This window comes from Myzus persicae, unplaced genomic scaffold (assembly GCF_001856785.1).
Source record: "Myzus persicae strain clone G006 unplaced genomic scaffold, MPER_G0061.0, whole genome shotgun sequence".
Lineage (NCBI taxonomy): Eukaryota > Metazoa > Arthropoda > Insecta > Hemiptera > Aphididae > Myzus > Myzus persicae.
Window position 1 is genome coordinate 229865 of NW_019104289.1, and position 25551 is coordinate 255415.

The 25551-nt window shown below is 32.7% G+C and overlaps 1 protein-coding gene across 1 annotated transcript in view; it reads left to right on the forward strand.

Annotated features, from left to right (window-relative positions):
• The first annotated feature begins 8305 nt into the window (after positions 1 to 8305).
• The window catches only part of LOC111040902 (laminin subunit gamma-1), a 57046-nt gene continuing 39800 nt past the window's right edge, over positions 8306 to 25551 (forward strand). The window contains exons 1-4 of the mRNA XM_022324967.1: positions 8306 to 8993; positions 17685 to 17949; positions 24813 to 24930; positions 25360 to 25546. Coding sequence (XP_022180659.1) covers positions 8847 to 8993; positions 17685 to 17949; positions 24813 to 24930; positions 25360 to 25546 — 717 coding nt within the window. The 5' untranslated portion in view covers positions 8306 to 8846. The remainder of the gene's footprint in view (positions 8994 to 17684; positions 17950 to 24812; positions 24931 to 25359; positions 25547 to 25551) is intronic.

Sequence of the window (25551 nt, forward strand, 5' to 3'; positions counted from 1 at the left end):
TAACTTTCTTACCGTCAATTTTCATGACAGGTCGATTCGATCTAGTTTTGAAAGTATAACCAAATGAAACGTGATCTGCTGAGCGCAAATGTGCAGCAATGCTTAAACGTAAGGGTCTTCTTTTAATATCTTACGGACAGTCGTCAAAGTCAACAACTATATAGCTAGGACATGTCGGCAAGTCGTGTGCGACAACTTAAACGGTCGATGATCACTCCGTATGATACGATGCAGGTTAGGGCATTATTTTATCGCCATCGAATTCCGATTAAAAATTCTGTTCAGTGTTTACATTTTAAATGGGTACCAATATAGGTACAATACACCAGCTAACCGATAATCGAACGAATATTATAGTCCAACGAAGATAACATATTATTAACAATGTTCGTACAATTCATCCAAGTACATAATAAATAGTTTATCAAACAGGGTAAGAGTTGAGCGAGTTAACAAGGTCGACATAACAATTTGTATTACAACGTGAAGTTACTATGATATGCTAGAGATCATCATTATTAATTTTTTTCTCAATATTAATCATATTGCTTTTTTAAAAGCTGATAAAAAAAATCGTCCACGTCAGAACAAATATTTACTCGAAATTCGTGTGCTCGCAATAAATCATAATAATATAAAGAAATATAATTATTCTAAACAATATTACAGCGGTATTGTATAATAATAGTTTAACGATGATCTTTTATTCAGATAATATTATTATATTAACCTGGCCAGAGCATCGAAAATGAGTAGGTTTTAATAGGTTTTTTCAATCTGTAAAACTCAATGTACGCGATATCGGATATGGGTACCTACCTATCAATTAATCTATTAATTATTTAACTAATCAAAGTTTAGAAATCTGAGTTTGTGTTATACATAAACAGGTACGGACAAAAATAGAACTGTTACCCAACTAATGACAAGAAACTGACGTATTATTCGTCAATCGTCGCTGTTTTGAATAGGTCAGATGCAGGCCCGCATTAAAATATATAAAAACTATTGATTTACATCTTTAAAACAATTATAAATAATAATAATAATTATAATAATGCAGTTAGTAAAATTAAATTGTTGAAATTAATTAAGACTTAAAAACTTATTAAAAAAAAAAAACACTTGTGACTATTATTTATACCGGTTACAATACAATGTATATGAAATGTTGGAAATTGGTAACTAATTGTACCTCTACAATATTGTTAAATTCGAGATTATTTTTTGAGAATTTCATGGGTACAAAATATTGTTTTTATCTGTGCACCGTGTAAGTTGTACTTTTGAAGGAAGTATGATTGTAAAAAATATTAATACACTTGTCGTGATGGGCACACATTACGTGATATCTGTACATGCGTTAAGCGTAATTTTGAAATATTAAGCACCGTCGTTATTAGTCGTGATTTAAATTATGAAGTTGTTAATAATTACATTTAATCATGTAACATAATACAAGACAATTATTTGGGGTGTACCTTTACTGCTCACTCTGCAGGGAAACTGGTTACCTGTTCACGTACGAAGAGATTTTGTTATAATTACGAATTGATAGAAAAATATGTAGGAAACAACACACGCCATCGCTTGTAACTTATAAATAATAAAAAAATTTAATAAATCATGTATACAATATGTCACATTTTTCTCCGTACAATTTTCACCGAAGAGTTAAAAAGTAGTTTTTAAGTCTAAAACGATAGTTTAATGATTGTAAGTCGCACCTGGCATACAATACTTGTATTAATAGCCTCGAGCAAAAATAGACTTCAAGAGTGCGATGCGTGGCTAATAAAAAAAATGTGCGTGGGCATAGACGCATAGTTTAATCAAAAATAGAGCAAGTATAATGATATAATGCTATACGAATAATGTCGATGCACACATTGTTTGGTTTTGTCTAAACAATACCGTTTTGTAAATCTCCATATCGTTTTTATCTCGATGTGCCTATAATGACAAATCATTTATAACCACAGACATGATAGAAATTATTTCCATGTGTTTATAACTTATTCATGCCTCACCTCGTGCCAATAGTTTTAACACCCAAGTCTTCCAGCGAATATCAATTTTATATTTTAGAAGAATGTAAACTATTATAGGTATATATGACTTATTGCTTTATGCCTTTATTTCGATAAACTGGTCTAGGCAACTAATGTTTTAGATACATTATTTTTCAGATCGAAAGTGTATACTAAGTCTACCTATTTTTTATAAAACAACTTGCCCATTGCAATAATAATGGTCTGTGATGGAAAACGAACACTACAACTATGTAGATAAAACTTTGGCTTTTGAAGACAAAACATCCTCATAATAGGTATGTAACTATATAATATATATATATTTTTTTTCATTAAAGAAAAAGGCTTTCAACAGCGCAGGTTTTTAGCCTACAATTAACTAACATATTTTAGACAAAAAGGTATTAATTTACATTACATTTTGGCACAAATATTGATTCATTGTCTACAGGCAGTTTACCTGCAGTTGCGCTTAAAATGACGTTTTCATATACTAATTTTGCGCTCTAAGAATTTCATGGTCGATAGGCCAATTGCTTTCTACACATTTTACAATACCTGAGGACAACTTATCACTTAGTTATAAATGTATAAATGTATAATTATATAATAAATGAATACACTGACCGAATTTTTTGGGAGTATCAGTAAGTATGATGACAAAGTTTATATGACATTATGAAATATTCGAATAGGAAGACCCTCAGTAGTGTCACCTGACCAGAGATCAATAATTTGTTTAGATTAATTTTTACAATAATAATAACACACTGATTAAAAAAAATTCTTTTCTGGTGATTTTGACAGATCTGTATTTCTCAATAATAGAATAATTGACTCACGATTGTTCATTTCTTTGTTAAATTATTTATCTTTATCTGAACTATTTATTGCAATATACGTGCTAGTCCGTGTTTCGATTGTTGCTTTTAAAAACACAAACAAATTTGGATGGGAAATTAACCAATCATAATATTTGATATGAAAATATATTATAACCATAAGCCACTTTAACCAGTAATCAATTGGCCAGTAAATAAGTTTTTAGCGTGTAGATTGTTTATGTTGATGTTGATGGGATTAGATCGAACAACAATATTTTCATATCTGAAGGGAGCCGGTAAGCGCAATTGGTATAATGACCCAAAAATACAAATTTTGTTTTGGGCGCAATTGGTCCATGTCCATTGTTTACAGTGAATGACTTAGGTTTATACTGTAGAAAAATATACTGATTTCAACTGTATTCTCGTCTTTGAGGGTTTGGTGGAGTGAGAGAGGACTTTTGAGTATGTTTATCTCATATAGCCCGATATAGGTGTATTTGGGACAGATAATGACAATGGGCTCTATTGTTAGAAGTATCGCCATATTGGCGCTAGTTCCTTTCTGATGAGATAAGCATGACGTGTTAGGCGAGAGCGGCCTATTTCAGCTCGAGTAATGGTTATTTCCTCTTTTCTTTTTGTGCCAGGAGAATAATTAAGTTTTTTTTGTGCACAATTTTCCGTTTCTCATTTCGTAAACAGGTTAAAATTCTGCCGTTCTTCAATTATTTTCTGATGAATCGTTTTAAAAGTTTCGAATGAGGATGATGTGTTGATATTTGTACATGGGTTATGGAGATGTGTATGTATTATAGGTTAGGCAGAGTGGCCGTATAAGTAGTGTTATAGTGTAGTACCTATATGTACGCAAACAATAATTATGATGTGAGAATTTTATACCGATCGTTAAAAAAAAACATTTATGTAAACATTTTAGGTCTTTGGTATTAGTATACCGTCAGAATATTACACACAGTATACATTATACACAGTTAGCAAAAAATAACTACCTATCTTATGACGGCATCGATAAATCTTCGTGTTAACGATTTCTCTGCAGCAGTATTATACGTACGTACGTTTAACGTCGTTGTAAAAGAGTTGCACCATGATAGATCGATTTTTTAACGGGAAATATGTATCTATACAGACTATAATATACACCTAAATATAATTACTCGATAAATGTTGATTACACGGAGACGTGTATGGTAAAATAGTCCAAAGCCAATTTCGTACCCGAGCCTGTGTTGTATTATAACATAGTATAGGTATATGGCGCGTGTGGTCTATATTTAATACGTATAATATATTTATTTGTACGGTTTTGGAACACACTGTTGTAGTGTTATGTATATTATTATTATTATTATTATTATTATTATTATGCATAGTGCCGATGCGCATTATCCTACACGTATTATAGGTATACCGCCGAATGAAATCAGAAGATCAGATACACCGATACGGATACTGTTATACTATATGTGTGTGTGTAAGGTGGCTGTAAAACAGCTTTCCTCGTGCTATTAAAATGTAAATCGATTTCGACGATCGTGTGTCCGAAAATAATAATATCGATCACGGCTGATATGATCGGGTTGGAAAATTGATGAGATTGTTTCAAAAGCGTATAATAAACGCATTTTTTTTTTGAATACGATCGCGTTCCGATTTCAGAGATTTCCGATCGTTCGCCGATCACATTTTTTGAGATTAGTATGAGAATAACAGACGAAGCACTCAATATTAGAAACGACCGTTGGATTCTAAAGAACAATAACGATAATACTGTACAACTAGGTAGGTACCTAATATGATAATATATATTTTCAAGGCGGCTCGCGCTATAATATAATCACACTGTAACAGCTAGACGCATGTACACGGCGAGTGTAATAATATATTTTTAGGTAAAATGTCGACATTAAAACTGTATAATATTCGGTTAGTGGTTATGTACTTATGTATATAGTGTGGCGCATCTGGAAAGAGAAAAACGATTAGAATCTGCTGTTGTGCGACGAACCACTTTAAATTTCGGTAAAATAGTATAAAACCGTTGGTTTTTACTTTTCAACTTGATAAATGCTCGCAAACAGGTTTTCCGGAAGACGGCGTCTTATAGTGTAGTATTTTTGAGTCGACGAGGACCGAGTATATAACCGAGTTTCTGTGTAAAAATAATAATATCACGTGTTACGACGTTTAGGCAGTTGAAGGACCTACCTATAATGCATGAACAATTATTATTTTCCGAACAGCACGCGCCGACGGACGTAACCCACGATGGGTATTATTGAATTATTATCATTATTATCATTATTGGAGATAAGAATAATGTTACGTAAAGACTTATTCAGTGCACAGCGATGGAAAAGAGATAACGCGTTTTCAGCGAAACCACGACGGTGTGGTGGGGCGAGGGAGGCAACAGGTGTGTAATTTTTAATAATAATATAATATAATGTCGGATATAGTTTCGAACTCGATAAAGAGTCCTAAAAACCCACGCGTTCGGTGAATGGGAGAGGACTTGGCTGCGGATCTCGTCGGCCGCCGCGCCGGTATGAATGGATGTACTGTCCGAGTCTCCCCCCTCCCCTACCACCACGCCGATTTACGAGCCGAGTGTGCTCTCTACCTCTCCCTCTCATTCTGTCTCTGTCTCAGTCTACTATACATACATACATACATATTATCATATTATTGTGTGGTCAGGTAAACGTGCGTAGGTAGGTGTGCCATTGATCACTTCGGTGGACAACCGAAAACGACTTCCCCCCCGCACGAATTTTGTGGCGAACGTCGCGCCGTCGGAGGACGGCCGCCTGCAAAACGAAACGAAAATAATTATTTCACACACGAGACGACTAAGTATGATACATTATAATAATGGTTAATGTTACGGGTATGACGACGATTGATTTACACTCGTCTACAAGTCAAAAACAAAATATTATACCGTATCATTACGTAGGTAGTTTGTAACTATTGCAGTGTCTTGTACAGTATCAAATCACTCACTGCAGACCCGACGAGCAATTAACGCGAAACTAAGGCTTGCCGACGATAAGTCTGTTTCGATATTTTAGAAACGATCTGCACGGTAATATTATTGTAGGCAGACACTCACAGTTATGGTACCTGAAATATCATGTTTTTCTAGCACCAACCCACGATCTGTACCTACAATATTATGAGATACGTGTGTATAATTATTATTGTTGCATGCGATTGAAATTCGACGGTCGTAATAAATTTCAAAATAATAATTGTCGTTTATATTTTCGTCAATGTCTTATACGTAGGTACAATAAGTGCATGACTCAGAATGACGATGGTTACAATAATAAATTGTCTGATTTGATTTTTCTGTCGACACTTTTGCCCCCTTTACGGATTTGCATAAACGAAAATCGAGTATGATTTATATAAATATATATTAAAAACAATATTTCAACACAACTTTTTATACGTATTAATATTAATAATATGTTGTACTAATCGTGGTATAATAACTTAATTATATCGGGTTGGATATTACATTGTAAAGCCTCGTCGTTGATGGCATTAAAAATAATATGGATACCCGTTTACCGCACTAATAATTTGATGTGGCGTTTAAAATTCTTTCGGAGTGTGCCTACTTGTAATATATTATTAGACATACTTACGGCATTAGAAAGCGAATGAAATCAAAATAGTAAAAACCGCTTGTGATGGTCGTATATAGTGGCGGCGGTCAGACGAGGGTTATTTTAATAATATCGTCGCAAAGTCATAAAACAACAACAAAAAACAATAACATTAATAATAATAATACGTTCACAGCCTCCAGTATACACTATACCATAATAGCGGTATTAACACCTACATTGTTATTACCGCCTTATAATTTTTAACGGATTGAACAGCACTGCGACAGCGACAACAACAAGACCCGAGTTTATACCTGGGTAAAGATCTAAGTAAAAACAATACACATAATATTATGTTAAAAAATCAACGAAAATTATTTAGCAATTATAGCTGTTGAAAATGTATTCTATGAGACTTATATTGCTATTATTTCGTACACAGAAGAATACGTTAAGACGATCACCTCGAAGCGTCTAAGTATAGTTCGGTTGTTGGCATAATTTGTATAAGACTATAATTATTTTTAATTACTCTGATCGATAATTACAAATTATCTATTATGCGCGTGAAGGCTGCTGTGCCGTACCTACTTAGGATTGTGTTGCCCTAGGTATACGGTTACATTTTAGAATGCCGATTCGCAGTTTTTGAACGATTTTCGTACACATCGACCACTTCCTTTACGATCCTTAAATGTACGTATTATTATATGACGTACAATATCATGTTTTACAATGTATTTATGAATATTATTTATAATAAATGAAAATTAGCATTATAAAATAATAATATGTAATTTATTATTTAATTATATAGGCATTCAAATGTGCCGTCCCCCCTCCCTCTCTCTCACTTATCGTTCATAATAATCCTCCTCGGGCACATTGTATGTGTATTATAATACAGTTGACTATACATACGGTTTATTATTATAATAAAATATATAGTAAAACTAGAATAAGATGTAAGTACCTATAGTGTAGCTGAATTTTAACGATAAATGTATACGATGATGACGATTGAATTATTCAGAGTACGCGCGTAATCATATCGTAGATAATGTCATGATAATAGCGATAGACCGCGGTGAACGAACGAATAAAATGTAATAAAAATTCGGTAATAAATTAATAAACCGTTTTCCATAATATGCGAGTGTTTATGTTTTAATATAATATAATATAACTGCTCTTATTTTTCACCATATTTTATAAAACTGGCGCGTAAAAGGCGTTTTGTGTAATATTATAGTTTAACTATAATGTACACATCAACGGAAAAATTCCCACGCAAAATTTTGAATTTAAATGTCAATACCTATAACCTCTGCGAGCGGTGTGCTCGTATTATGGGTATAAGTGCTAATATAATAATAAATACATAAAGACACTGTCGGCGACGACGGGAGCGACACAGGTGCCTATCTATATAATATAATATAATATAATACGACACTATTAAAAGGACAATTTAAGTTCTTCTCGTTATTGTATTGTTATAAGGGAGGCGTTGGAATAATTTTGGAAAAAAAGGCGGTGACTTTACTACATACAGGTATAATATAAATACCTGTGCTCTGCCGTATAACGGTGGTCAGACTGAGGAAGAACGCGTACAAAATCGTAATAATAATAATAATAATAGTAATAATAAACGAGAGTAAAATCGGAGCGAAAGAGAACGATTGATGGCGGGGTGGCGGAGGGTGGAGTAGGCGGCGGCGGCGGCGGCGGTCCGGCTGATAGGAGCGAGCTGCGTGCTGCACTCGACAGTCATCAGACAGCATCCCGTAGCGCGGCCGACAGAAAACGTGCGTAGTGTGCGTTCGGTGGTCTCGGTGTTCACGTGCGTCTCGCCGTCGTCGTCGTCGTCGTCGTCTTTTTCGTTTCCGTCTCGCCGTCTCTCTCTCTCACTCTATTTATATATACATATATATATATATATATATATTTAATATATATTTAATATTTCTCTCTATCTCCGTTCCTTGTCTCCAGCCTCCGCGATCCGTCCCGAACGCGCCACGTTATAATAATATATGCTTGCACACACACACACATCCGTAGACTCGCGCACATTTGGCCGCCACATGTTGGTGGTGACCCTTTGAGATCGCAGCACGCACTCTAGCACACACGCACGCACTAGCTCACAAACGCTAGCCATCCCGCGCGCGACACACAACTATACACTGCTGCTGTTGCTCCTGCCGCTGCAGGACGATTATTTCCAGGACCCGTTTCCGTTTTCCACCCCGTTCGAGTTTTTTTCGAAAAACGATGCGGTTTTTGTGACGACCCCGCGAGTCCCCGTACATCGTCAGCGAGTTCCGATCTGACCGGAAATGAAGCTGATGCCGATGTCGCTGCTGCTGCTGACCGCGGTCGGGGCAGCCGTCTTCGTCGCCGCCGTGCCAGACGTCACCATCCCCGTCGAACCGATCGACAACACGGGCGGCAATTTGTGTTACGACGAACGAAACAAACCTCAGGTAGGTCTCACCCTGCATTTTTTCACCCGTCAGACATCGTATCATCATTATTATTATTATTATTATTATTATTGCTACGATTACGTGATATGTAATCATGATGCAGAACGTCGAATCACGCGACCCCCGTGTGTCTATATACATATATATATATATATCATATTATTTAGGTATGTGTATATAGTAACCCTCACGCAGCCATCTGAAGAGGAAAAAAAAACACTTCGTAATTCGAACACTACTAGCGGTCGTATAGATTTGAGTTTTTTTTTTTTTTTGTAAATAACATGCCGGTCGAGTGACGGAAAAGAATAATATTATCGTAACGCATGTCGTCGTCGTCGTTGTCCGAGACCAACCCTTTTCCTTCTATATTATACTGATGGTTATCAATAATATATTAAATCATATTATACATAAAGCACATAGCTATTATTATTATACACAATTATTACGGTTCGACGTGTAACGAAAAACTATAAACGATAGCGACGGTGCCAAAAACAATGAACCGTAAACGACATTTTATCTAAATATTACTGGTTTTTTTTTTATTATGAGGAAAAATCGAATCACCTTATAGACTTAAAATTTAAATGATTTCGATGAGAATAATTTAATAAACGCGGCCCTGTACGTTTAAGCGCATAAATTATCCTAAGTTCGTGTAGCCGTTCGCTTGGACCACTCGCGATTTTATTATTGACGGTTATTTCCTTCAGAGATTACCTCATACCAAGTCGAGTACTTCAGGAAATATCTAATCGGGTTTGCGTATATTCTCGCTGCAAACTATATAACACACATCATCATCGCCATTCCGTCCTATTATGCGGTAATACCGATGTTTGCATATAGAGTAACCCTGTTGGTTTTCAAAATCTTTTGTTGCTCGACCTTTTTTCTTTCGATCACGAATTCCATAGAAAACAAACCTCGGCCCGAGGCGGAGGAATGTATTGTCTACAGTCTAAGGAATAGTCGGAGAATTGAAAAAAAAAACATTTTTTCCATTTGGGTCCAGTGGTGATATGGTTCAGAAGACGAACATTGGATTTCAGCGAGTATATTATAAGCATGGCTCAAGGGCGTCGGGTTGTATTATATATTTAATAAAGGAGAATATAATTCAAAATTGCTGTAATATCTGAGCTTCACAATGCTCCCATGTGATTTTTTCAACAATTGAGTAGGTACGTCTAATAATATAATTACTCATTATTGTCTAATTTGAAACATATATTATTATCACAGACGGTAACTTATTAAAATAAAAATTATGTATTAAGAATTTTACATCAGCATACAATTATTGTTTTTTATTCATAAATTATTTCATTAAGTGGCATTACCTTATAGTTTGTTATCAATTGATGATTGTGGTTAGCTTAAAATATCAGTCGATAGATTTCTGAGAAACGAGTAATACATTGGCCGTATTAATAGTAGTCATAGAATACGTTTCGCGCGAGTTGCATTAAAGTAATTTTGTATTTTGTAGGTGATTCAAATATTATGCAACAGTCTTGCCTTATCTATATACATGCTCTAAATAATATGTTATTATTATATTTATATTACAGGTATACCTTTGTCAGTAACTTTATTTTGTCGGATTAATCAATAAAAATATTCAAATTCGGTATAGTGTACTCGATAATATATTAGGTGCACAAGAATTGAATTAAAAAATAATATTCATTAAAGCGTGTACACGGTGGGTACATGCAAAATTACTTTGTGATCATCGCACGTACACATTTGAGATTTTATCAAACTCGTATAATGTCTATATAATGCATTGCACTACCCACTTCCCACACACATTGCTACTTTGGTTACGTCTTTACGTGATCAAAACACCTAGATTCACTATTTTTCACTACTCAGTTTCAAATTTATTGACGTTTGATGTAATATTTTAAATGGTGCCCACTGCATTAGTACCCGAAACCCAAAACCCGTCAGTTGTTAATTATTATCTATCTAATAATCTTAAAATTTACATATTGAGTAAGACGGACTTTAAAAAAATATACCTACCAAGAGAAAATTCAAGACAGAAACAAGGTTGTTGACTATGTTATTACTGCTGCAGTTCGTATAAAATAGTATAATCCTATACTGACTCATTAATTTGTTGAAATTCGTTTATTTTATCTATATTATAAACTTAAATACTCAAGGTGGGTACTATCTTTAAAAGTGAAAATATACAGGCGACGGCAGTTTTTGTTTCATTAGTAAAATCATAATATTATTTAAGATATAACCATCATGTTATAGTTTATGAATTTGCCCGCGATCTGTTTATGTTTCCGTCATTCTTCTCGCATTCCGAAACCGGGACGTACAATAACAGATAACAGAGAGATATAAAATGATTATATTTTACAACATTATCGAGTATGGTGCTATCCTGCGATACACAATATTATACTTATAATAAAATATAAAATATCATGTATAATACGGCAGTGTATACGGCGTCGGAGTGTCGTTTCGTGACATCTGTTTCGGGTCGACGATAGTTTCTAGTCTAATTTTATAAACAGTAGCCGCCATGTTCACGGGACCCTTTTTTCCCCGAGCACGATTATATATTATTACTACAAAATATTATAATGGGTCGAACTCGTCGGTTGTGATGCTGATGCACTCGGTAACGGTGGACAACTGACGATCGTATACAAGGTCTGTGGTATACGGTATACGACGACAGAAAAGTAACATAAAAGCGTAAACGGTGTATTATATAAAAATAATTATGATCTACCGGATAGGCGGACCGTATAAAAAGACGACGGCGGCAAACCGTTTATGCTGAGACCTGACAGCCCGTGAAGACATATTACTTTACAGCTCGGCCGCCGTGTTATTTGTCCGTATTTTCTGGGGTATACCGCTGCCCGAGCAAACGGAAAGCAGCTGAGAATTTGTCTCAAAAACCGTTCGGCACTTTTGACAGAAACGATAGTGATAATAATAGTTAATCGTCTCGTTTTAGATGGTATTGCAGGATCCGCAAGACCGTTCGGTCGATTACCCGAGCCCAGCACGGGCACACCGGTTTCCGGATGTTTTTGGGATAAAAATAATAATCGAATCGAATCGAATCGAACTGGACGAGATTAATTTGAACAGCGTTTTTACGCATCTCGGGACGTGAGAGGAGTATTAATATATTCAATAGTACCATACCTACTGTATACTATTTTATACAATATATTATGCGCCTGACGGCTACCAACACGTGCGAGTGGCTCGTATACAAAAAATAATAATAATAATAAAGGATAGTCCCGCGGAGTGTTTTTTTTTTCTGTTGACGAAATTCGAAATGGATCTGAAGAAATGTGACGTCACAATAATATAATGTGTCCACCTTCTCCCCTTCACATCCAATATGTTCTCTTCGACCATAGATTCACACACACACACACACACACGCCAGTTATTTTTATTTTACACACTTGTATAAGCATTATTATAGATATTACGATAATGTGTATTGGACAGCGTACACTTCACGTTTTGGTTATCGTCGTTACATTTTTTTCCCAAGTACATTATATACCTACTACACAAATCCATTTCTGGAAATCTATTCGTCTCGTCATATCGTTATCATATTCTCAAACGACCGGACCCTTTGATCTTATACCGCAATGGTGCGTTTTCCGTGACATCGTGTGCGGCCATGTTATATACCAATCATTAGGTACATGTAGTTTCCTATATGGATTAGAAATAATGAACATGTGGTGATTTGGGCAATGTGTCTTTACTTATCGAAATAAAATACACATACATAAATTTCGAATGTATAAGACTATAAAACTATCGTATGCTCTGCGCGTCGATTGAAACATTATTGTACCTAACCTTTGTGTACGTTTTTAAGTTTAATTTAATCCACGGATTTTTCTTGATCGCTTTTTTGTTATTCAAGTGATCAGTCTCAAAGAGATGACTAGTTATTGGTTTAAAAAAGTAAGTTGTTTTTAAATGAACAAAGCTCAGTTGTATACAATAAAAAAATACATTAGTAAGTAGCAACAGTTAAAATTAAAATTCTAAAAGTCCTCTGCCCAGGGAAATATTACTTTACAGCTGTGAGGAAGAGCTCTTCCTCTCGATGACGATAAGGAATTATACTTCACTATTTACGATATCATTTACATGTTAGTTAAATTTAAAAAAATAGTAATGAAAGTTGAATAAATTAATAATTATAAGAAGAGTAAAAATATATATTCATACCTAATAATAAGTAATAATATGTTAGGATAATGCGTAGGTACACATTCTAACTGCCGTTGGTAATAATTGAAATTAAAAATTCTTTTTAATCGAGATTAATAACCGATCACAACGAATCAATTTAAGGCTCATCGCATAAATCATATTTAATTATTATTATATTATTTCACGCATCAGAAAGCTGCAGTAAACTGACTTTTCATTTTTCCGACAATTTAATTAAGTCGTGTAATGTATATTGTATAAAGAAATATGATCTTCCCTATAATTAACGATTTTTTCTAGTATTTAATGAATTACATTATTTTATTCATTCTAAGTTTACATGTTTAATGATGTTTATCTATTTGTCGTCATATAGTTGTTAAGAATTTGTATTAAAACTGACTGGAGTTTTGTCTTTGATGTATGACATTATATACAGCAGTTTAAAAATTAAAATATACGACGGCGAAACCTGATTGAAATCATTTTCTATAAAATCTTTGCACGGTGTCGAACAATAACAAACTCCAATAGATTTCGAAAAATAATACACCAGGAGGTAGTTATAGTAAATAAACGTGACTAAAATGAGTTTTTAGTGAAATAATAATATTATGTCACGAGCAAGATTATTCCATGCTGCCCAAACAAATTAATGTTTACGTTACACATTTTATTGTTTATGTAGTATTCATCACATCGTATATAATTGCCATTTATAATTTCTCGAATTACCATAATAGTTAAGTAAACTGCAGTGCGCATGCTGCAATGCTCCGCGTGCATTGTTTTAACGGTCGAGTTAATCTGATGACGATTCAAATTCAAGATTTTGACTAGCCTTTGTTGATTTTTAGACTAAACTCAGCATAAAATAACAATAACATGTTTTGTTTTTCTTTGTTCCGTTTTCGATTGTGAAATATTTTTCGTACAATTTCGTTCGCGTATTTGATGCGGTAATTCCCCGCAATCGGGACACGTATGATCATGGAAGGTGAAGTCTCATATTATGTATATATGCACTCGTTGAGGTTTGTTGGTGTATTTTAGAGAGTCATATACATGAGTGGATTTCTGTTAATAAAATATAAAAATTATCATTAAATTAAATTAAAAAACTAATATTACAAAAAGAACAAAAATTCGAGAATTTGTGGCATGGAAAATAACTATTAGCTGTATTTGAAGAAAATGTGATCGTGCTTCTCCCCCCCCTCTTGTTTAGTTTCAGATACGTTAATATGTCGAGTTCGACTGTCGAACTGTGTATATCATGTACAAGATGGTTCTTTTAGGTAAACACTCATTTTCTCAAAAAGTATTAATGTTTGTTAGTATAAAAATCAAATTTCGAACGAGTAGTTAATTATAGTTACAACTTATTGCAAGTATTTATAGTTTAGTTGAGGGGAGACGTGGAGCAGTGGACCAACATTTTGTGGATATAGCACGAGCATGCATGTCACTGAAGTGCCACTGGGCACCTCAATCTTCTAACTATATACACTTTAAACACTTATAAGTTATAATTTATAACTAATTAACTACCTATTCGTTCAAAATGCAATTTTTATGTTAAAAATTAAAAAAATGTTTCATTGTAAGGTGTTATTCAAAAAATAAGGAACAACAAGAAAAATTACATTAAGAAATATTTAAATATATTATAACGCAAAAAGAAAATATTTCCAAAAACATTAGTCAATAGTTTTCGAGAAAATCAATGTTTAACTTTAATGTAATCGTCTTTTTTAAAATATTGAGTGAGTGAGAGAGAGAGAGATAATTTTTATTATATACGTTGGAAACTCGTCGGTTTTCTTCACTTGGATACGGCGGAAGTTGAGTCTTTGGAACGTGGGTCTAGTATATGACTACAGTATTCTTGTTACGAAGTTATATTATTATCTTGTACGCATTGTAAGCGCAGATATAAGACATGTTCTGCTGGGGAGTGTAGGTACATACATATACATAAAACCGAAACGACACATGTTCAATTCCGGTAGCCGCGCGTCTCTCTATATAAAAATAATATAATATATAAATCCAGACCAGAATCCGGCAATTATTCACAGCTACACCGATAATAAAAACGTCTGACATCGTGAGCCTTCTATATTATATTATTATAATGTACCTATCCCAGCTGGAAAGGTAGGGGAGTCATAATGTCTCACTGCAACTCTTATTGCGGCATTCCGTCGGATTTTTCTCTCTTATCCGCCATATTTTAATGCGTATTCTTCCCCGTGGTTTTAAACACAATGCTGCACTGCAGCGACCTACAGCAACAATATAATATAGGCACATATTATGCGCCCAAGTGCGACCCCCGCTCGTGAAAGGTCAATTCATAATGAGCGAAAACATGTGCGACTGCAGCTTACAGGGCCGAGCCACAATAAAAAAAAAAAAAATAACAATAATGATAAATAATATAATCAAGCTAGCAAGAAAGACTGGGCATAAACTAGCTAAAAAGTTAATAAAGTTAAGTTAATTTTAACTTTTTAAAATTTAATTTTGAACTACTCAACTGATTTTTACTGATATAAACTTAATAAATAACGAGTTGTATTTTTAATTAAATCTAATAAGTAAAGTTTTTAAATAATTAAATAATGAATATAATACAATATAATATATATAATTAGAGTTGACGATGAGTGAACATTTAATTGTCATTATTTTAAACCATATTACTGGCTATTAAAAAAAAAAATAACAATGAGTTATAATATTTTAGTGAAGTGAGCTTAGAAAAAAAATAGAATAGCTACATTAACTTTAAACTTTTTAAAAATGTTTTCCATCAACTTAACACAACTCAGTTAAAAATGATCATTGACCTGTCCAGGCTAATATACGAGCGTTGTAGGTACGATTATATATTTTTACTGAATTCGTTTCGATGACCGTGTGCAGGATACAAATATATTATGCACTTGTCCCTTGAGGACATTTATTTACGACGACTAATACTACGACTGTTGAAGGCATTAAAACTACTTACTAAAAACTACTACTGTTTACCTCGAAACGCGATCGAAATAATTACGTTCATTCGACGAGAACCTGTGGCTAAGTGCCTGATCGCCGTACAATAATTACAAAACTATACATACCTACGCAGGAGCGATTAATGTAATAATATGTAAATCGTGTCATTCGAAACGTCCACCGCTCTAACGTCCACACTCGGGAAATACCTCTGTATATATATTATACCTACATTAATTATTGCGTTTACCTATGTTAAACATTTGTATTTCGTTTCGAGATTAATCGAAAAAACCAACATATATATTATATGATGCGTGGTAAAATGTACGCTTATTAATGTACCTACTACGCTTTTATTTATTTATTTATGTGTAAATTAATTGCATTGGAATCAAAAAGGCAAAAAAAAATATCTATTCTCTGCCGATCGAACTTGGGAAAATACTTAAGAACCGTAACCTGCAAAAGCATACGTAAATCATAATGTAAATAATTAATATAACATATTATTATATTACATAATGCCCTTATTGTGTATTAAATAATTACAAATTAGACGGTCTCGTGGTGGATAGATGTCCTAAACCCGTTGCCATACCTGTGCTGTAGCCTGTTCAAACACAATAATCCAAGGTACAACTTACTGATGCGTCAATAAATTTCGTAGATAATTTTATTTTTTCAATTTTCACCATAGACCTTATACTACTCATAGCTGATATTAAACATACTATACCTATGGATGTGGCATTGTCTATCTTCATTGTGCATAGGACTTGAAGCCAAATATAACGGAGAGATAAACGACATTTTCCTGTAGCACAGAAGCTCCAATATCTATTGTTATATCTTTGTTTCACGATTTTGGAATGTTTCAAATGTTTCGATAATATGTTTAATAATAATATAGGTATTCTGTATGATAGTACTAGACAAGAACTTTGCGTTATAAGTAATAACAGAGTTTCGAGCAGCGGAAAGACATCTCGCAGTGATGTAGGCCATCAAGACGAAAAAATACAGTGATGTCTTGATGACAAAATACAATAATCTGTACGTCACATATCTAACTCCACTTATACGTCATATTACCGAGTAAGCGGGTAGGCAAAGAGCTCTTTCTACGTCTTGTCGCTTTCCATACACCACTCATTGCTTGCATTTGACATCAAAAATGTGTAGAATCAGTTTCAGCGGTAAAAGAAAATTTTTAATAATTATTGTCGAGTTCTGGCTACACTGATATACCTACAATTTTTCGGCGATTTCCTAGTTCTCGTTAAGACGTCGAGATCCTTCTGGTTATTCTGCGGTATCGATAACGGCTAATTATACTTTTATTAAGTTCGAAAAAGCTTAACATGTGTGCGTAAAATGTATGAACGTGCAGATTCGCACGACGACTGACCGTTTGGTAATTGTTTTCCATTGCAGAGATGTATACCGGGTTTCGAGAACGCGGCTTTCGGATTAGAAGTGGAAGCGACCAACACGTGTGGCCAATCCGGCCCCACAGAATTCTGCGTGCAGTCGGGCAGCCAAGTGACCAAGAAGACGTGTGACGTGTGCACCGAATCCTCACACTCGCCCTACTACATGACAGATTTCAGCAGCTACGCCAATCGAACGTGGTGGCAGTCGGAAACCATGTACGAGAGCGTTCAGTACCCGAACCAAGTGAACCTGACCCTGCACTTTGGTGAGTACCCGTGAGAGATTTTGTAATCGTCCATGTCCGACACGATTTATTCTACAAAGGGACGGGTTTCCACTGTACCTAAGCGCGTGTGCCGTGCACGCGAAAAATGTTCAGCCGTGCCCAACAACGCGGTGTAACGTGGTATAAACCTATCCTATGACGCGTGCGGTGGTGTTCCAACCTAACCGCAACCAATCGCGGCAAAGGATTAGCATTGCTGAAACCCACCTTAGGTTGGGCTGCGGTATTCGACGGATCTGCCTGGACTAGACCTTGACCTATATATTCGTAGGGATTGTGTATGTATAAAATATATACCTACACGAATAACCCTATATATCTAATATACACGATATTTTATTAAAATTTTATCAAATAATTAATTGTTATCGGGATCAACGTTTGCTATAAAAATATGTCCGTAGGTTATTTACAATTGCCAGATCGTCTACAAATATATTATAAAAACGAAAAAAGACATTAAAAATAATTTGCATTCAGCACTTCCGTCTTACAATGCCATTTTCAGTTATGTTGTTTTTTAAAATATTATTTAGAGTTAATTTTCTATAGTTAAATTTAAAGAGGGTGACATTATTCTTTGGATTTTGTAGAACTGTCTGTAATAAGTAATAACTAATAAGTTATTAGTAGATAAAATACCTACATAAATATCGTAAAAATATTTTCAATGAATTTGTAATCAAAATATTGAGAAAAATACGATAGAGAACATATAATATTATGGTTTTTAAATTTGATAATAGACAGAGTTACTAAAAATGTATTAAGAATTTTCTGAACGTAAATTATTATTAGTATAGGTATCAGTGTATAAATTCGTATAATAGCATTCCTCATAACTTATTGTTTTAACAATAATTCAGATAAGAAAAACTATATTTCCATTAAATAATCAATAGTACCAATAGCTTTTTTTTTGATTTTATTTTTAAAAAAAGTAGCTTTTATGATTTATAAGATATATACATATTTGACATTGATTTAAACGTACACAGAGTTTAAAAGCCATTAACCGAATATAGACTCCCCATCGAGAGACGCATTCACTTTATGCTTCGAAAGTAATTTTTGTCAATTTGTTTAAGCTTGTCAATTTATTTCCAGTTTTACATATTTCTCGAATAGACGTATTAAATTATCACCCACTCTATCTTTGAAAATGGATATTAACTGCAAGTGTAATAACTTAAACCATATCTAGAATCCTCAAAGAATTTATCTTTAATTTACGTTTTTTATTTTCACATTTCAATGTATTATAATTATAATCTGCTATAATTCGTTGAAGATTTTTCAACAGAACGATTATGATGATGTTACAGAATGAGATTTGTACTTATGTTTTCATTATTTCCTACTCGTATTAGCTCTTTCGGACATCTCCTACATGTACATTTTATTCTTTCCAAATCGTAATTTACATGTGTGGCTACTGTTTTGGACGGGCCAACAAGGGCGGACATTATATCATACTGTATTTAATATGTGCAATTATCTCCGTTTTATTTTTATATTATAATATTATTACACGACGAATTCTGATGATGAGTGTTGAGTTTTTAATGCTAAGTGGTGAGTAGTGACTCGAGGCTTATAATTAGTTTTTTCCTTGCATCTATAAGTTAACACTTACATTTTGGTTATTAAGTAATCCTATATTTTCTGTTTATAATATCCATTATCCACAGTAACACGATAGCAGATTTTTGATAGCAGAAGGCGGACATATATTGTGGGTTTTTATAATTATTAGGTATAGTTGTAAACAAAGTTTGAAGACGAGTTTGAAAAATATTATTTTTAAGGAATTAGTTTAGACTTAAAATCCAATAGCATGAAACTATATTGTAAAAGAAATATAGAAATACAATTTGTGTAGGAGGTATATAAGTACATTTACTTTTAAATTTGTTTAATGAAAATACAATACTACAATAATCTGAAATACGGGTATTGCCGTATTGTAAGTTCATCATAATATACAATACTATTATTTTTATCATAAAACCATATTGTTCTATGGTAATATTATCCTCATTTTGAAATTAATCATTTTTTAAACCTTTTTGATTTGACGTGAAACCTTTATTAATACGTATTTTATGCCTATCATCCAATACCCTCCTTTATAATGTACTCTGTGTATTTGTGTGTATGTTATGATTTGAATCTCGAAAACAATTAAGTCCAAGATGCAACAAAATTGTAGGTTATGCCTACTATTTCGTATTTATAAACGTCTTTTTAATAATTTCAAGATGCTATATTTAAGCATAAATCGCTGTGACGTGTAAGATCGTAATACTCGACTGCACGTTTATTTAATTATTTTGTCGGTCGGTGCACACACGTAATATATCTATCATAATAATATTATATTATTATCAGGTACGTTGTACAAATAACAGCTGCTATCGATTTCCACGATGAATAATAATTACACGCTGTTGTTGAGTTAATATTGATTATTATTGATCTGTCAGCCGGTTAAATTTTTCAAATTCGTTCGTGTTTGTACTACGGACGATTACCGTGCATAATGTTTTCAAATCGTTTAAACCACGTACCTAGGTAATTAGTTCTGTCTTCGGAAAACCGAAAAAAAAATTATATATATATTATACACCTCTTGTTTTATTTACAAATAATTTTTGTACTGTAATTCGTTTACAGTATTCTGTTAATAATGTTATCTCGGTTTTTTTTTTAAACAATATGGTTATGTAATGAACACCTTACAGCCTAAACATAAAATAGGTACCTAATAGCATCATAAACTAAATATTGTTACAACCTTTCAAATTATTTTATCGCTTTTAAGAAAAATTGTTATCAAATATTATGATAAATTTAAATTAGCAATGCATTATTTGTACATCCTGTATCACAGAACTCTTTGTGTTGAAAAAAAAAAATTCAAACATCCTATCCTATCGTAATACTACGTGGGCTGACCTTTCCGCTGATTATTTCATCGTTATAATTTATATAATTATTATATCAGGGTTTCACATCCTTTAAAAGTATAGGCCTTCTGAGTTCCAATAGATTCGTAGACCGATGAAAATTAATGTAAACCCATAAAAAGTCAATTGGAGAAACGTGTCTATGAAGCTGTCAAAATTAACAATCAACTCATCATAATACTGTTAGTTTTCTTTGTTTGTGTTGCTCATCCTATACTTAACGTATCTGACGGGTTCTAAATAAAAATCGATTTAATTAAATTTATACCGTCTAGTGATGAATAATAATCCATGTATGCTTTGAAAACAGTTTAAATAAATCTAAAGACTAGTATTAATATACATTTTTTGGCAATAAATTATATACTTATTATTTATAATTAATTATAACCTACAGCTTAAAATATATATAAATATTAGTATAGATTATTATTTGTTCTGCACCAGTAGGTACCTACCTACCATTTTATTCGGTTTAAATTAATTTTCATCTAAAATTTAATTTCGTTAAAATTGAAGTGAACTTGGTACTAAAAATATTATTTGTTTAGTTTTATGTTTTTAATTATAATATGTTTTAAAAAATTTGCACCAGGCGATGATTATGAACAATTCAGTTTAAGTGTTTTTGGTCACCAAAGAATTATTATATTCTACGATAAAAAGCGCTTCGTGTTCAGATAACAGCTCAAACAGGAAACAACGAAACGATGACCTTTGTACTTCCATTGATACCAATGGCAATAGAATTTATAATATGCTTTTAAAAACACGTGGTTGCTATAATATTGTCCTATTTTCAATTTTAATAATTAAAAAGTAAAAAGAACGAACAATAAATTATTGAATTTACTATTATGTTTTGAGGTTAATCCACTTATCCCTGAAAATGTTTTCGTATAATTATACTTACTACAAAAAAAATAAATAATAAAAAACATTCTATTAAATTTTTTTAAATATGGAGACTATAATTACACGCAACAAATACCTCTTACTTATTTAAAGTAAATAATATATATACATATAAATCGTTGAAATATTGTCTTATTAAATATCGAGATTTAAAAAAGATATACTTTGAAGATATATTATAATAGTTGATTTTAGATATTTACTATAATATTTATACTACCAATCTATCATTAATTATTTTTCTAGTGATCGATGCAGACTTGTTCTTCAAAAAATAATATATAAAAACATGGAAGGATAATGAATGATGATGCATACATTACACGACAATTAAGTCGATTTAAAACACAATTTTACAGTTCAATAATCGTGGCATAAATGCATAATAATACAACGAATAACGACGGCATCGAGCTGTAATAACTTATTTTCGGGTTTTTTATGCGAATAACAATAATATTATAATAGATAATATGCATATTATTACACAATATACTATACACTAATTGTTGAACGAAAACAGGCTGTTAATTTGTTGTAAAATAGAGTTATTCGGCTTTAGTAAAGCCAGACAAATAAATAAAAATACGTTGGAGCGTTTGTCATTTCCCGTAGGATGAACAGAATATTTTTCGTCTCCCACGCATCATTTGAATAAAGTAAACCCCACCCGTCGCTAACTACGTCTTAAATGATTGCTCTATAATATGGATATCCAGTTCATATCGTAGTAATTATTTTTGGTAATTTATAATGCTACTGATTTCCTGTTGTAAATAGTCCAATGTTAGTTGAAAAACGTACCTATACTGAGTTCTGTACAACTAAATTTGAACCTGATTCTATATTATATTATTATGTAACTATTCATTATAAGCAAAAATAATATATTTTTGTATCGATTGCACTAAAAAAAAGGCATATGCGACAAGTCTTACTTAAATGCTCAGTGGATATATTATCTTAGAATATGATACAGTTATTTTTTATCGTTACCTTCATTAAAGAATAGAAGAGCGTAGGTTTCAAAATGTACCTACGATTTAATTATTGTTCTTTTTTTACTTATACATTATAATAACATACATAGGTAGATACAGAATAATATTGACACTGTTTAATTTATCACACAATTATTATACGGTTACTAATAATTTATGTACTTATTACGCATGAACCAGAATAATAATTGTTCTCTGACAAACGGTAGTGAATAACATATTTCTCGGTTGACAAAGACATTTGTCGGCTCTGCACAAAGGAACAGCGATATTGTTTTTTATATGCCATTTTATTTAGGTGCGTTTTATTTCTCTGGAACGTCGGCAAAGAGTTGAAGCACACTGCTGCAGTTCTGCATGTATACACAGCGCTTCAATGAATAATGTTGTTTGGATATTTTTTTTAATTGTGATTGTTTCACGTTTACATTTGAATAGCTTAACGGAGCAAAAAAATACATCGACTTTGTTCGATTTTTGAAAACAGAACGGTCCACACTGCAAACTATCGGTATTTTTCATTTTTTTTTTTTTTACCAAACTGCAGATTTCGAAAAATATCTGAACACTCTGTAGATGTAAGTGCGTACTGCGTATACGCGCCGCAATAATAAGTAAATATGTAAATGCATTTGGGTTGTATATCGGATATTATTATAATGTCGTGAGTAAAATTGCATACACAAACCGTATCCAACAGGCATATGCCGTTGTCAGCGGTACGTCGGTATTTAACTTTTATAGACACGATTCAAATAAATATTACATTTTTTTACACGCATGATAACAATGATAATTTTATATCGAAAATTGCATAAAACTGCATTTTCCCATAATCGTTAAATTGATGGTGCAAAACTTTTGTTTAAAACCACTTGTTATAAAAAGTAACTCTTGTATATATATGCGCATAACATCGAAACAATTTTTATCATGATTTAGTTTACACGACTGAAGTTAAATTGAATTAAAAACCTGTCTGTAAATTAAAGTAAGTGGGTAGGTAAATCTCGATGTACCATAAAAACGTTGAAAAATAACAATTTGTTGGTTTTTTATTTTAGAATCAGTTGTGGATAATGAATACAAATTATTTATTTTTAAGTTTACTTAGATTTTTTGAACTCTGAATACCAGTAGATAAACGTTAAATATTTAAATATGTTTATTTATAGTAATATAACATATAACTCTCACGAACAAGATTAGCATACTGTTTATTATTTTTATTTTGCAGATAACCGTGCTGTAAAATTAACATAATTACTTATATAATATAACACTAAAATTGATGAAAATGAGCAATAATACTATCCTGGAATTCTAAATATTCCAATTAATAGCGCAACAACCAGCTGGTATAACTACTTATTGCCGAAACGTATTAAAAACAATGTTCATAAAATTAGGTACTAATTTGCTAACATACATCAGTTCCAATATTGCAATACCGTTATTCTGTGAGCTACTGGTTCGGGTGTGTCACATTTGTGTTGTGATCGATAACAGATGAAGTGTATTTTTGGAACATTATTTTTACTTGATTAATAAATTATTTGCCTCGATCAGAATTTTGAATATAATATCAAAATTAATAATCAATCAAAGCATTTAGAATGCTAAACCAGTTTATTAAATATAAGAAACGTTTTGAGGTACTAAAAAAAAACAGCTGTAATTAACCAATTAAATACTGCCACCGCTATAAACCTATATGCCGTTGGGTTTGTTCAATACAATTTTTAGCTACTGGATGAGCATACCAAAATTACTTAGTAATATTTTAAAATATTGGTACTTACCCATAGCTCTTAGAATAAAATTATATCAGAATATCAGCGTAAAAGTCCAATCGCTCTTAACGAATAATGAATTTAGTTGCAAAAAACAACTGACTACTTGCGAAGAAATGTAAATGTAAATTTTAATTATTTTTATTTTCTTCTTTTTTAATTAGGCAAAGCATTCGATATCACGTATATACGACTTTTGTTTTACTCGCCGAGGCCTGAGAGTTTCGCGATGTACAAGAAAAGTACAGAAGATGGACCATGGATACCGTATCAATTCTACAGGTGAGTGTTAGATTTAAATCGGGTTGTATAACATGGAGATTAATAATTGCTAAATAGCTAAACTCGATTTTACAATAAAAAAAATAAAGTATTTCGTATTTAACAATGGCCATAACTCGTTGGGGCCCGCGAAAGTATATTAGACATAAGATTTTAGTATTTTATAGCAGCACTTATATTTAACCGCATAATATCAATAAAAATATACGATTTTTATTATTATTATTGTTCTTGTAAAGTTTTTTACCTTAAGCTATATTATGGGATAATTGTCTTCATTTTTTTCCAGTCAGAATGCATAATAAGAGGTTTTAAAAAAAAGAAACAAATTATAGTTTTACGCTACAACTCATTTGTGTTGACCGCTTAAATTACCCATACTCATATAATTTTATCTTGTATATAATCTATCGTTTTGTTTGCTTTTAGTGGGAGTTGTAGAGACACCTACGGATTGCCGGACTTGAATTACATCCGTCTTGGCGAACAAGAGACTAGGGCGTTCTGTACTTCCGAGTTTTCAGATATTTCGCCATTGACGGGAGGAAGTGTGCCATTTTCCACACTAGAAGGTAGACCATCGGCTAAGTTTTATGATACAAAATCGGAATTTTGGGTATG